Source organism: Sebastes umbrosus, chromosome 12, assembly GCF_015220745.1.
Source record: "Sebastes umbrosus isolate fSebUmb1 chromosome 12, fSebUmb1.pri, whole genome shotgun sequence".
Classification (NCBI taxonomy): domain Eukaryota; kingdom Metazoa; phylum Chordata; class Actinopteri; order Perciformes; family Sebastidae; genus Sebastes; species Sebastes umbrosus.
This window is the reverse complement of record NC_051280.1, coordinates 31,831,976-31,847,383: the sequence shown is the minus strand read 5'-3', so window position 1 is coordinate 31,847,383 and position 15,408 is coordinate 31,831,976. Positions and strand designations below refer to the sequence as shown.

At 41.1% G+C, this 15,408-nt stretch overlaps 2 protein-coding genes across 3 annotated transcripts; both read left to right on the top strand.

Annotated features, from left to right (window-relative positions):
* Positions 1-4,305: 4,305 nt before the first annotated feature.
* LOC119498969 (tripartite motif-containing protein 16-like) lies at positions 4,306-10,204 on the top strand. 2 transcript variants are annotated; one of them, XM_037788106.1, is made up of 2 exons: positions 4,306-4,462; positions 8,565-10,204. In XM_037788106.1, exons 1-2 carry the CDS (start codon positions 4,339-4,341, stop codon positions 10,202-10,204), a joined length of 1,764 nt encoding a protein of 587 aa, XP_037644034.1. In that variant the 5' UTR covers positions 4,306-4,338. The 2 variants fall into 2 exon arrangements, with proteins under 2 accessions (XP_037644034.1, XP_037644035.1); XM_037788107.1 differs by lacking the exon at positions 4,306-4,462 and having other exon boundaries at positions 8,476-10,204.
* Positions 10,205-12,116: 1,912 nt separating this feature from the next.
* Positions 12,117-14,970, top strand: LOC119498971 (tripartite motif-containing protein 16-like). Its single transcript, XM_037788108.1, has one exon. It carries the CDS (start codon positions 12,730-12,732, stop codon positions 14,404-14,406), a length of 1,677 nt encoding a protein of 558 aa, XP_037644036.1. The 5' UTR covers positions 12,117-12,729; the 3' UTR covers positions 14,407-14,970.
* Positions 14,971-15,408: the final 438 nt, after the last annotated feature.

The following is a 15,408-nucleotide window of genomic DNA, read 5'->3' as shown; positions in this document are numbered from 1 at the left end:
AATTAAAAAGTATGATTTATCAATTCATATGAATCAACAAAAGAACAGCAGAAGCAGCTGATCTGGTTCATTCTGGATTAGAGTCTGCTGTCTGATGCTGAGCTGGTAGTGTAAAGTGGCTTCTCTTGAACAGCCTGTTAACTTCACTCTCCAGGAAGGAGAGTCGTCAGTGTTCAGGACTGTCCTATTGTCTTTTAAAACGACAGTAGAACTCATTCAGGTCGAGTGCCATGCAGACGTCGTTAGTGGAGTGGGGGGGGACTTTAGGTTTGCATTTGGTATCTATCTGAGACCCTTTCAGACAGAAGCAGAGTCGTTTACTGACAACTGCTGTTGGACTTTCTCAGAGTACAGTCATATTGAGTTTCACTCACCACCTTGATAAACCTGTATTTTAAGTCTTTGAACGACAACGGTGGGGGGGGTGTCTTTAGCTTTGCATTTTAGGTTTTGCATTTGGTATCTATCTGAGACCCTTTCAGACAGAAGCAGAGTCGTTTACTGAGAACAACTCACCTTCTGTTTACCTTCTTTGACATGTAAAAGCTGTGATAATGAAGTACTTTTACTCAAGTAGTGCAGTCAAGTACAACTTTAACACTTGAATATTCTCATTTTCGGCTACTTTATACTTCTACTTCACTACAATTCAGAGAGAAATATTCTACTTTTTCCTCCTCTGCATTGGTCTGGAAGATACAGTTACTGGTTACTTCTCAAATTTTACATTAAAAAAAAATATAACAAGTTTATATAACAGAATGCATAGTTATAGATTATATTTGTGAAAGACCCCTTCTACATTCTAGACCCCAAAAGGTAAAATCTAATATCCCCACGCACAAATGTGTGTAGCAAAACTATCTGTTTTTATAATATACTATGTTTACTATGTTTTTATCTAACAGACAATTACACAAAAAGAAAAGTGTGTCAGATGTGTGAATGTGAGAATTTCTCCACATTGGTGAAGTTTCAGTGAAGTATCTACTGTATCTCTATCAGATAATCTAGTTAGTCATTAATTCGTCATTCGTTTTTTGCACCAAAAACAAAGAAAAAAATCTGATATTTTAATGGGCAAAAAAAGGGTTGTATTTTTTTTTTTTTTTTTTGAAATGCAACACCAAACAAGAACATCAATATAAGACAATTCTGCAAAACTTTGAATTATTCTCAGTGGAGAAAAATACAGGCTATAGGCTTCAGGCCATACGCTGTATTCAAAACCGCCTACTACATACAGTATGTAGTTCTGCATACTGTATACTGCGTTCCTCAGTAGTATGCAGTATGAAACAGTTAAAGCGATGTATTTTGCAGTATGCTAGGCCAGGCTTTAGCCTTTAAACCAGTTCTTAAAGCACTGGACAAAAAAACAAACTTGTACCACTATTACAATATTATCGAAAATTTTCTGGTTGTTTACTTCATAAGATACTGCAGGTTTAAACTATATATTGTAACAGCTCGTAGTGCCCGTGGGCAATTGTGGAGTTTTCCAACTCAAAAGACAGACAACCACAGGTTCCCGTTAATTTTATAATGGACATTTGTGTTGTGATATTTAAACAAACTATCCGTCAACAAGGAAATAAAAGCCCCTTGTCTACAGACCGGTGTCTCTAGAGAGCTCCAGCCAGCTCATAGCGGTCTGAAAGTGTGACCGCCCGCCTGACGAGGTAGCGACCCCAGCAGGCGCTAGTTAGCTGTCATGGCAGTTTGTGGAGCTTCTCAACACCGAAAACGGTGGAGCAAATGTTCGATTTGCCATCTAATATCGTAAAACTGTCAATATTCAAAATCTACACAGTTGATTTCTCTCCTAAAAAATTCTCAGAAATGAATTTAGTGATGAAATAGCTACAAAAAATGTAAAAACAAGCAGTTTTTAGCTGCTGTTGTTGCAATCATAGCCTGTTCTGTTCCAGCGCTCTGCATTGTGGGATACAGAAGGCGAGGTAGACTGGTCCGATGGATACTGGAGATTCTTTCCAAATCAGTACGACATCCGGGTACTTTTGGCATATTGTAGATTTTGCTTTTTTTCGCATACTACATACTACATTTTGGCCAAATCATGTACCACTAGTATAGTTTGCGGTTTAGAATACAGCCCTAGAGCGGCGCTCCAAATCTGGATTTCACCTAGGGCACTAAAAGGACTAGAGCCGGCCCTGTTCACTCCTTCTGTTTTCATTCTTCTGTGAAGCACTTTGTAACAATAGATTTAAAAAGTAGTTTATGAATATTGAACACAATATTTTCTCTTCAATATTATTGAAGATAAAAACCCTCCTTCTGGAGAGAGAGGCGAATCCCACCCCTTCCGGTGGACCTCATGGGACCTTATGTCGGAAAAAATATGAACGGTAGTCAACGGAGAGAGATAAATATTTTTTTGATCCTGTTTGAATTGCGTCATGAATCACACATATGATGTTTGTCAATTTAAAACATAATTTTACAAGTCATGACGCAATTAAAACAGGATCAAAAAATATTTACAATACAATACAACAAATCTTTATTGTCCGACAGGGTGGAAATTTGTCTGCGACTCACCAAACACAAGAAACAACAACATTAAAATCAGACAGCAGTTATTAAAAAGCAGATATATAGACAGGCTATGTTAGACATTAAAACAGTTCATGTCAGTGTCTGTGGCTTAGATCTGCTCAGTCACTTTGTTGAGTTAAGAATATTGATGGCATTTGGGATGAAGGACTTTTTAAACACATTTTTTGGTTGCCAGATGGACTCTATAGCACCTCCTTAAGCTCAAACTAGCTGACGAGAAGATGGGAGCTATCTGCCAGGATACTCCTCACTTTCTCCTTGATACTGTGGTATCTGTGATTTATCTCTCTCCGTTGACTACTGTTCATATATTTTTTTAAACAAGGTCCCATGGCGGTCCACCAGAAGAGGTGTGACTTTGGCTTTCTATTGCATGAAAGCTTGAAACCACCTCCCTCTTCATCCTGCTCTCAAACACAGCCAGCTCCACTCTGTGCAAATGTCGCATTGTTCCCTCCCCCTCACTGATATGCAAGTGTGAAGAGGGGTGTAACCAACCTGTGGCAGAGCAGTAGCTGACGAGCCCCATTCAGTGAAGATTAGCATATGAACATGAACAAAAGGAGCAGAGTTTGGATTTAAGTCAGAGAAACTCTCACACAGTCACTACCACAAGGTGAAATGGCGCAGCAAGGAGTTCAACTGGACCGAAAGACCTTCTGCTGTTTATTCTGTCAGGATCTACTGAAGGATCCGGTGACTATTCCCTGTGGACACAGCTACTGCATGAACTGTCTTAAACGCTCTTGCTTTGAAAAGCATGGGAAGAAAATCGTCATCTGCCCTGAGTGTTGGCACACCTTTACACTGAGGCCTGTCCTGATGAAAAACACCATGTTAGCAGATTTAGTGGAGCAACTGAAGAAAACTGGACTCCAAGCTGCTCCTGCTGATCACTGCTATGCTGGACCTGAAGATGTGGCCTGTGATTTCTGCACTGGGAGGAAACTTAAAGCCTTCAAGTCCTGTCTGGTGTGTCTAATCTCTTACTGTGAGAAACACCTCCAGCCTCATTATGAATCGCCTGCTTTTGAAAAGCACAAGCTGGTTGAGCCCTCCAAGAAGCTCCAGGAGAACATCTGCTCTCGTCATCATGATGAGGTGATGAACATGTCCTGCTGCACTCACCAGGAGGATATCTGCTCTCCTGATGAACATTTAAAGCTCAAGCTGAGTCGACTAAAGCTCCAGCAGGGGATCCAGGACAGAGAGAAAGATGTGAAGCTGCGCCAACAAGAGGTGGAGGCTGTCAATCGCTCTGCTGATAAAGCAGTGGAGGACAATGAGAAGATCTTCACCGAGCTGATCCGTCTCATGGAGAAAAGAAGCTGTGATGTGAAGCAGCAGGTCAGATCCCAGCAGAAAAGTGAAGTGAGTCGAGTCAAAGAGCTTCAGGAGAAGCTGGAGCAGGAGATCACTGAGCTGAAGAGGAGAGATGCTGAGCTAAAGCTGCAGTCACACACAGAGGATCACAACCAGTTTCTACTCAGCTACTCCTCACTGTCACCGCTCAGTGAATCTACACACTCATCCAGCATCAATATCCGTCCTCTGAGCTACTTTGAGGACGTGACGGGGGCTGTGTCAGAAGTCAGAGATAAACTACAGGACGTTCTGAGTGAGAAATGGACAAACGTCTCACAGACAGTGACTGAAGTGGATGTTTTACTGCCACAACCAGAGCCCAAGACCAGAGCTGAATTCTTAAAATATTCACGTGAAATCACACTGGATCCAAGCACAGCACACAGAGAGATGTTATTATCTGAAGGGAACAGAAAAGCAACAATAATGATAGAAGAACAGTCTTATTCTAATCACTCAGACAGATTCATTGGATGTGGTCAGGTCCTGAGTAAAGATAGTCTGACTGGACGTTGTTACTGGGAGGTGGAGTGGAGAGGGACAGGAGTTGATGTAGCAGTCGCATACAAGAGTATCAGGAGAGCAGGGACGGTGAATGAATGTGGGTTTGGATTTAATGACAAATCTTGGGCATTAGCTGGTGACCAAGACAGTTATAGATTTTGGTACAACGATGTCCAAACTCCCGCCTCAGGTCCTCCGTCCCGCAGAGTAGGAGTCTACCTGGATCCTAGTGAAGGTATTCTGTCCTTCTACAGCGTCTCTGGAACCATGACTCTCCTCCACAGAGTCCAGACCACATTCACTGAGCCTCTCTATGCTGGACTTAGTCTGCCTTATGATTACGGAGACACTGCTGAATTCTGTAAACTGGAATAAACAGAAGTCATTTAAGGGTTAAATTCTGTGTTTTAACTCTTAAACTAATTTTGTCTCCATGTTTGTTGCTGAGAGCTGATTGTTGTGTCATTTCTTCACTGCTCAGAGATCAGCTGTCAATCAAACATTATGGTGATTCTTTGACATCTTCTCATGAGTTGTTCTGTAAATGTGTGAGTGTCTTCAGGTGGCGCTCCTTCCTGTGTCTGTTTCACTGCTCATGATGATGATGTTTGTTCACCTGAACTAACTTTTTTTAGGTTGTACCACTGCATGCGTCTTCAGAGAGAAGGCACCGACCTTCCTTTACCGTATGTTGTTCTCAACAATTTTTTTTTTTTTTTTAAGATTATTTTTTGGGCTTTTATACCTTTATTTTGACAGAGACAGAGAGATAGTTTTTTGGGGGGGAGAGAGAGAGGGGATGACAAGCAGGAAAGGGCCGCAGGTCGGATTCGACCTGGTGAGCTACTGCGACGCCCTCTCAACGATTTTTTCACTGTAATTCTCCTGATCATAATCAATAATGAGATCATTCATTGTTCTCTTTTACATCGCTGAGACTCTATTCAAACTAACTGATTGTGTTGATGAAGTGAATCTGTACATGATTATTGATGGGATGTGTGAACAAACTGAAGGTTTACATGATGAATAAACAAACAAGAACAAAGTATTTTCTCCTGTCCTCATTCCAGGGTATGATAAAAATCTGATGGAGAAAACGTGAAACTAATTTAAGAGTATACACAAAAAAACTACAATGCACTTTCTTTTTAAACAATTAAAATGCCATTACTGTAATGGCATAGTCATGTTAGACCCAAAAGCAAACTTCAACTTTGGGCACCAAGCCTTCGTCAGGGAGTCAATATAATATAATATGAGAGTATAACTGAGACAGTTTTCCTTCTGAAACAACACAAACTACAGTGTTCATGTTTAGAGTCAGTCTCAGTCCTTAAAACTTCACAGAGAACTGAGCAGCGTTTTTAACCACCGTGTTGCATAGATAGACAGACTTTCTATGACGGCGTCATTTAAAATTTTAAAAAAGCCGAAATTATTGCCTTTATTATTGGTTGTTTGGTTCATGGTACTCGCTGACTGGAGGTTTAACTTCTGTTTGCCCTCCTTTATTTCAACTTAAAATCACCCATGTTTTACAAAAGTGCTTTTGGACTTCCTGCTTCCACCTGCTGAAGTTCAGGTTGACCACGGTGTGTTTGAAGATTTCATTCAAATGAATACTTTATTATGAACCGATTTATTTAAAACTATCAGTAAATCTTTTTCAATTTTAAGGGTATGAAGAAACTAATAAGTTTGAGTGCTGTCTGTTGATTAGTAGTTGCAGCTGATCTGGTTCATTCTGGATTAGAGTCTGCTGTTTGCTGCTGAGCAGGTAATGTACAGTGGCTTCTCTTGAACAGCCTGTTAACATCCCTCTCAGGATGGAGAGAGTCATCGTCGGTGTTCAGGACTGTCCCATTGTCTTTTAAAACGACAGTAGAACTCATTCAGGTCGAGGGCCATGCAGACGTCGTTAGTGGAGTGGGGTGTGGGGGGCTTTAGGTTTGCATTTGGTGATCTATCTGAGACCCTTTCAGACAGAAGCAGGGTCGTTTACTGAGAACTGCTGTTGGAGTTTCTCAGAGTACAGTTGTTTGATTTCTCTCACTGTCTTGATAAACCTGTATTTTAACTTTTTAAACGTGTCCATATCCTCACTGCTGAATGATTCTTCCTTTTCCAACCTGAGCTGTCTGAGCTTAGATGTGAAACAGGATTTGTATTAATTTTGTAGTATATTTAAATACAAATAGATAAACACTATTGGACATCTATCCAGCTTTTATTGGCTTGAATATTTCTCTAATCATTTTTTTTTCCTTCTGATTTTATTTTACAGTTTTATTTCAATCATTTTATTACATTTTTGTTTTTGTGTCTAAAACAAATCAACTTTAAGGATATTGATATAATTCAAATTTGAATTCCTCTTCACATTGTCTGAAACTGAAAACAATATTTCAGAAAAGAATATTGAGGGAATGTTCTCATTTTCCTCAGCGGTAGCTACAGGCAACATTTAATCTTCTCTATAAAATATTTCTGTCATTAACGTCTAAATCAGTTTCACCCGTGGTAATGCTTTTCATAAGATATAGGCACTTCTTACAGTTTGTGTTATCTTCTGTAGAAACGAGCAATGTTAGTTATTTTATTATTTTATGTACATTCTCTATTTTCTTCTTCTTTTTTGGAATAACCTTGTGATTATGAAAAATGAATGATGCCTTGAATTACATATTATATTGTATATTCTACCTAACAATGGTTTAGTAACATTAATATAATAGTAATATGGACATGAATCACATTAATGGAAACAAAACTAGAACCCAAACAATGCATCTGCAACAAAGGTATTATAATTAGTCATCAGTCGTTTGCACTCTGAGAGTTGACATATATATATATATATATATATATATATATATATATATATTTGTATATATATATATATATATATATAAATATGTGTATGACTTTATTTTGCATTGCATTTTTAGGTAAGATAAGCCTCATCGAAGAGAACGGTGCTGTGTTTCTTTTATGTTTTTCAGTGCTAGCATGTTGAACCAGATCGGCATGATGTGCTCGTATATCACACGCGGTGAATCCAATCCTTAAGTCCACTCTCTTTTTTCCAGTCTTTGTTGTACTTTTCGCCATATTTCTTTTTTGCCCACTTAGCACCAGGCATTGTTAGCTAAACTTCATCAACCCCATGAACATTTCTCTCACAACAACAACACTCTGAGTGGCGGCGGTGGCGGTGCGTCATCAGAGATCGGGTTTGTGTACGGATCCTGCAACAGAACAAACTATACCGTTATACAGAAGAGAGACAGGAGCAAGCCCAGATAAGCAACTTTAGAAACAAGCCCAAAAAAACAGAGACTACCAATATTTGTAAGCAACTTTCCAGGAAAACAGGCCCAAAGTTGCTTATAATAAGCAGACTTGGCAACGCTGACTGTGCGCTAAACTTTCAACTCAACTCTCAGTACATTACAACAAAACAGGAGGGGGAGGCTACCACTTTGTGGCACTATTTGGCATTGCAGCAATATCACAACTCTGGCAGTTTGTGACTGCATCTTGCACGGTTGTGGTGCTATTGTGTTGAAAAAATCATCCCACAGACATATCAACACATGGCAAAGTACTCAAAATCGCTTCCGTGGTAGTTCCCGCTACAGAGGGTGTCTCCAGGACCATAGTTTGTCAAGATGACACACCCACAGACTCACAAGGTGAAAACAATATGCTGTCAGGGCTGGTAATTAAATGCCTAACTGTTGTGAACTGAGTGTCCTAGCTTTAAGTCCAGCTATGTAAATGACAGATAACACACCCTGCCTCTTGAAAAAGACTCTTTGTGGAATGCAGTAAAGCCTGAAAATCATTCCCATTTCCAGCTCCCAAACACAGCCAACTCCACCCTATCAAATCATTTGCTCGTTCCCTCCCTTCACAGATCTGCAGGTATTAGGATACGTGTAAACAACATGTTGTGAAATGTTGAGCTGATAAACCTCATTCACTGCAGCAACTGAACAAGAGCAGAACAAGCAGAGATTTGTTTCTCTTCAGAGAAAGTGAGACTATTTGACAGTCATTGTCACAGAGAGGTGAAATGGCGCAGCAAGAAAATCAGAGGGATCAAGCAAAATTCTGCTGTTCGATCTGTCTGGATCTACTGAATGAGCCGGTGACTATTCCCTGTGGACATAACTACTGCATGAACTGTATTAAAACCTACTGGGATGGAGAGGATGAGAAGAAGATCTACAGCTGCCCTCAGTGTAGGCAGACCTTCACACCGAGGCCTGTCCTGATGAAAAACACCATGTTAGCAGATTTAGTGGAGGAACTGAAGAAGACTGGACTCCAAGCTGCTCCTGCTGATCACTGCTATGCTGGACCTGAAGATGTGGCCTGTGATGTCTGCACTGGGAGGAAACTGAAAGCCCTCAAGTCCTGTCTGGTGTGTCTGGTTTCTTACTGTGAGAAACACATCCAGCCTCATTATGAATCAGCTCCGTTAAAGAAACACAAGCTGGTGGAGCCCTCCAAGAAGCTCCAGGAGAACATCTGCTCTCGTCACGATGAGGTGATGAAAATGTTCTGTCGTACTGATCAGCAGTGTATCTGTTATCTCTGCTCTGTGGATGAACATAAAGGCCACGACACCGTCTCAGCTGCAGCAGAAAGGACCAAGAGGCAGAGAGAGCTGGAGGTGAGTCGACTCAACATCCAGCAGAGGATCCAGGACAGAGAGAAAGATGTGAAGCTGCTCCAACAGGAGGTGGAGGCTGTCAATCGCTCTGCTGATAAAGCAGTGGAGGAAAGTGAGAAGATCTTCACCGAGCTGATCCGTCTCATGGAGAAAAGAAGCTGTGATGTGAAGCAGCAGGTGAGATCCCAGCAGAAAAGTGAAGTGAGTCGAGTCAAAGAGCTTCAGGAGAAGCTGGAGCAGGAGATCACTGAGCTGAAGAGGAGAGATGCTGAGCTGAAGCTGCTGTCAAACACAGAGGATCACAATCAGTTTCTACTCAGCTACTCCCCACTGTCACCGCTCAGTGAATCTACATCCAGCATCAATATCCGTCCTCTGAGCTACTTTGAGGATGTGACGGCGGCTGTGTCAGAAGTCAGAGATAAACTACAGGACGTTCTGAGAGAGAAATGGACAAACGTCTCACAGACAGTGACTGAAGTGGATGTTTTACTGTCACAACCAGAGCCCAAGACCAGAGCTGGATTATTAAAATATTCACGAGAAATCACACTGGATCCAAACACAGCACACACACTGCTGTTATTATCTGAGGGGAACAGAAAAGCAACAGCAACGACACAACATCAGTCTTATCCTAGTCACCGAGACAGATTCACTGTATGTGGGCAGGTCCTGAGTAGAGAGAGTCTGACTGGACGTTGTTACTGGGAGGTGGAGTGGAGAGGGAGAGGTGTTTATGTAGCAGTCGCATACAAGAGTATCAGCAGAGCAGGGGGGTCGAATGAATGTGGGTTTGGACAAAATGACAAATCTTGGACGTTAAGATGTGACAAAAACAGTTATAGTTTTTTGTACAACAAAGTCCAAACTCCCTTTTCAGGTCCTCTGTCCTCCAGAGTAGGAGTGTATCTGGATCACAGTGCAGGTATTCTGTCCTTCTACAGCGTCTCTGAAACCATGACTCTCCTCCACAGAGTCCAGACCACATTCACTGAGCCTCTCTATGCTGGACATTGGCTTTGTTATAGTCACGGAGACACTGCTGAGTTCTGTAAACTGAAATAGATCAAAGTCATTTGAGGGTTAAATTCAGTGTTTAAACTAATTTTGTCTCCATGTTTGTTGCTGAGAGCTGATTGTTGAGTCATTTCTTCACTGCTCAGAGATCACCTGTCAATCAAACATTATGGTGTTACTTTGACATCTTCTCATGAGTTGTTCTGTAAATGTGTGAGTGTCTTCAGGTGGCGCTCCTTCCTGTGTCTGTTTCACTGCTCATGATGATGTTTGTTCATCTGAACTGATATTTCTCTGCATGAATATGTAAACTTCTCTGTGCTCTAAAAGATATTTTGTTCTTTCCGATTTGTAAATTTGTAAAAAAAAAAAAAACAACAACATTTGTTTGGCAAACCTATGAGCTTTATAAAACTGTAATTATCATGATCATAATCAATAAGGAGATCCTTTATTATCCTCGTTCACATCACTGAGATTTTGCTCAAACAAACTGATTGTGTTGATGAAGTGAATCTGAACATGAGATCATTGAACAAGAGTCATTTAACAGACTTTACTGATGGGATGTGTGAACAAACTGAAGGTTTACATGATGACTAAACAAACATGAACAAAGTATTTTCCTCCTTGTCTTCATTCCAGGGTATCATAGAAAGCTGATGAAGAAAATGTGAAACTAATCTGAGAGAATAACTGAGACAGTTTTCCTCCTCAAACACCACAAAGTCCAGTGTTCATGTTTAGAGTCAGTCAGTCTGGTCAAGTTTGGGTATGAGGAGGTTTTGTTGAGTCCTGACACACATGAGACAACAGATATTGTGTAGATGTTTCTCTACATTTGGTTACAAATATGTCAATGTTGTTTAATCAGAATTCAAGAAGTCAATGATATTGAACCTACAGCCTCAAATCTCACATTCCCAAATACTATTTACAACCTGAGAGCTGATGTTAGAATAATATTTGTAAAGTGGAAACTCCTCTCTACCATCTTTCCCATGTGACCTGAATGCAGCATCAGTGTTACAGGGTGTGACTCCTGTGAACAAGCTGACATAGTGTGATATTACATCTATTTAAATGTCTCTTTATTGATGTTGTTTGAAGCTGCCAAAGACTCAGTGAAGTTTTGACATGTCTTCCTGCAGTGAACATCACAGCAGGTTAATAACAAGAGAAATGTGAAACCTGATGCACAACACAAGAGGGCGCCCTCATCCTGCTAACCAGGGATGTAGTGGAGGTTAAAGCTCCTCTACTCAGTCTGTCTGCATGTTTTAAACCATGTTTTTAAGCCCATCAGAAACTTTATAATGTCTCATACATCATGGTCAGGGGTGTCGGACTTCTCTTAGTCAAAGTGAATTCTCCTTTTTTTAGTAAAAAAACAAACAGAAATGAGTGATTTTCCTGGTGGTAGTTTGGCTTGTGTCCCTCACTAACCGAGGCGTTTACTGTATGTCCTCCTTCATTTCACTTTTTAAAAACCTCACCTGTGTTTTTAATGTTTTAACACTGTTCTAGTAGATTTTCTACTAACTTTAGTTGTTTTTTCTGCCAGCTGCTGAAGTTCAGGTTGACCACAGTGTGTTTGGGTTGTGTGTCAGAAGGTTTTTCTCATATTGATGCTTTTTTTTAGAAGAATTGTGTCGATAGCACAGATCAATAAATATCAGTAGCGGAGGTTAAAGCAGCTCAACTCAGTTTGTCTCCAGTTTCAGTTGAGAACATCTTTTTAGTCAGATAAAAATCTTTATAGTAAAAGTTAATTGTGTCATACATCATGGTAAATGGTGTCAGACCGATATTAGTTCTTTAGTTATAGTTATTTAGTCAGGAACCAGACTGTCACTGATTTAATGCACCACCCTGCCAGCACGCTCTGTGACCCGGATCAAACACACCCTAGATGTTGCAGACAAAACAATGTGCATGCTGGATCTGGCCAAACTGCTAACATGCGAACATGCTCATGGTGGATCCTCCAGCGGTGACTTGTGTGTTCACTGAGGAACTTTACCATCAGTGAGGTGTGTGTGTGTGTGTGTGTGAGGCCTTTCTGCTGTTTGTGACAATAATCCCTGATGTGACTGCAGAGCCTCATTCAGCTCAACATGTCTGAAAAGTTTGAGGAGCAGCAGAGTTGAAGCAGATCATGGAGGACTTTCTGCATAATGCGACCAGATGTAGAAGGACATCCTGGAATTTTTTTATCATAGTGCATTTAACATACTATATATTGGGACATACTAATTATTTTTCTGTCGTACTAAATAGTATGGTAGTATGGGTATTGGAATGCACAGAGTTAAAATTCACGAGCTCCTCTTCCTGGAATGAATCATAGCTTGATAAACCCCTCCCTCCTCTTCCTGCTCAGCTCCACTCGGTCCATTTACTTCCTTGTTCCCTCCCCTTCAGATCTACAGTTTGAAGGAGGGTGTAACCAACATGGTGAGAGCTGATAGGCTCCATTCGGTGCACAGACACATGCTGTTTAGGTCAGAGCTCAAACTAGTTTTGCTTCTCAGGAAGTGAGACTCAGACAGTCATTGCTACTGAGAGGTGAAATGGCGCAGAAAGGAGTTCAGCTGGACCAAGAGTCATTCTCTTGTTCGATCTGTCTGGATCTACTGAAGGATCCGGTGGCTATTCCCTGTGGACACAGCTACTGCATGAACTGTATTAAAAGCTTCTTGGATGGAGAGGATGAGAAAAATATCTACAGCTGCCCTCAGTGTAGGCAGACCTTCACACCGAGGCCTGTCCTGATGAAAAACACCATGTTAGCAGTTTTAGTGGAGGAACTGAAGAAGACTGGACTCCAAGCTGCTCCTGCTGATCACTGCTATGCTGGACCTGAAGATGTGGCCTGTGATTTCTGCACTGGGAGGAAACTGAAAGCCTTCAAGTCCTGTCTTGCGTGTCTGGTTTCTTACTGTGAGAAACACCTCCAGCCTCATTATGATGTGGCTCCGTTAAAGAAACACAAGCTGGTGGAGCCCTCCAAGAAGCTCCAGGAGAACATCTGCTCTCGTCACGACGAGGTGATGAAGATGTTCTGTCGTACTGATCAGCAGTGTATCTGTTATCTCTGCTCTGTGGATGAACATAAAGGCCACGACACCGTCTCAGCTGCAGCAGAAAGGACCGAGAGGCAGAGAGAGCTGGAGGTGAGTCGACTCAACATCCAGCAGAGGATCCAGGACAGACAGAAAGATGTGAAGCTGCTCCAACAGGAGGTGGAGGCTTTCAATTGCTCTGCTGATAAAGCAGTGGAGGACAGTGAGAAGATCTTCACCGAGCTGATCCGTCTCATGGAGAAAAGAAGCTGTGATGTGAAGCAGCAGGTCAGATCCCAGCAGAAAAGTGAAGTTAGTCGAGTCAAAGAGCTTCAGGAGAAGCTGGAGCAGGAGATCACTGAGCTGAAGAGGAAAGATGCTGAGCTGAAGCTGCTGTCACACACAGAGGATCACAACCAGTTTCTACTCAACTACCCCTCACTGTCACCACTCAGTGAATCTACACACTCATCCAGCATCAATATCCGTCCTCTGAGCTACTTTGAGGACGTCACGGCGGCTGTGTCAGAAGTCAGAGATAAACTACAGGACGTTCTGAGAGAGAAATGGACAAACGTCTCACAGACAGTGACTGAAGTTGATGTTTTACTGCCACAACCAGAGCCCAAGACCAGAGCTGGATTCTTAAAATATTCACGAGAAATCACACTGGATCCAAACACAGCAAACACACTGCTGTTATTATCTGAGGGGAACAGAAAAGCAACATTTACGACGCAACGTCAGTCTTATTCTAGTCACCCAGACAGATTCACTGATTATTGGTGTCAGGTCCTGAGTAGAGAGAGTCTGACTGGACGTTGTTACTGGGAGGTGGAGAGGACAGGGGAAGGAGTTTATACAGCTGTCGCATACAAGAGTATCAGGAGAGCAGGGGGGTCAAATGAATGTGGGTTTGGAAAAAATGACAAATCCTGGGCATTAAGATATGACAACAACAATTATAATTCTTTTTACAACAATGTCGAAACTCCCGTCTCAGGTCCTCGGTCCTCCAGAGTAGGAGTGTACCTGGATCACAGTGCAGGTATTCTGTCCTTCTACAGCGTCTCTGAAACCATGACTCTCCTCCACAGATTCCAGACCACATTCACTGAGCCTCTCTATGCTGGACTTTGGATTTATTCTAATGGAGTCACTGCTGAGTTCTGTAGACTGAACTAGACAGAAGTCATTTAAGGGTTAAATTCTGTGTTTTAACTCTTAAACTCATTCTGTCTCCATGTTTGTTGCTGAGAGCTGATTGTTGTGTCATTTCTTCACTGCTCAGAGGTCAGCTGTCAATCAAACATTATGGTTGTACTATGACATTTTCTCATGAGTTGTTCTGTAAATGTGTGAGTGTCTTCAAGTGGCGCTCCTTCCTGTGTCTGTTTCACTGCTCATGATGATGTTTGTTCATCTGAACTGATAATTCTCTACATGAATATATTAACTTCTCGGTGCTCTAAAAGATATTTTAGGGAAAAAAACTATATTACATTGACTTTTATTTGTTTGACAGACCTATGAGCTTTATAAAACTGTAATCATCATGATCATAATCACTAAGGAGATCCTTCATTGTTCTCGTTCACATTGCTGAGATTCTGCTCAAACAAACTGATTGTGTTGATGAAGTGAATCTGAACATGAGATCATTGAACGAGAGTCATTTAACAGACTTTACTGATGGGATGTGTGAACAAACTGTAGGTTTACATGATGAATAAACAAACATAAACAAAGTATTTTCCTCCTTGTCTTCATTCCAGGGTATCATACAAAGCTGATGAAGAAAATGTTAAACTAATATGAGAAAATTAACTGAGACAGTTTTCCTCCTGAAACACCACAAATTCCAGTCTTCATGTTTAGAGTCAGTCAGTCTCTGTCCTTTCAAATCAAACAGTTTGTCACAGAGAAATGAGCAGAGTTTTACATCAATTGCTGCTTTTTTCTCTTTATTTTCTTTGTGCACTTAGTCAATAAACAGGATTTATTACACAGACGTAAAAACTGTTAAGATTTATGTGGTCAAGTTTGGGTATGAGGAGGTTTTGTTGAGTCCTGACACACACGAGACAACAGATATTGTGTAGATGATTCTCTACATTTGGTTACAAATATTTCAATGGTGTTTAATCAGAATTCAAGAAATTGGAGAAAATGTTATCTACAGCCTCA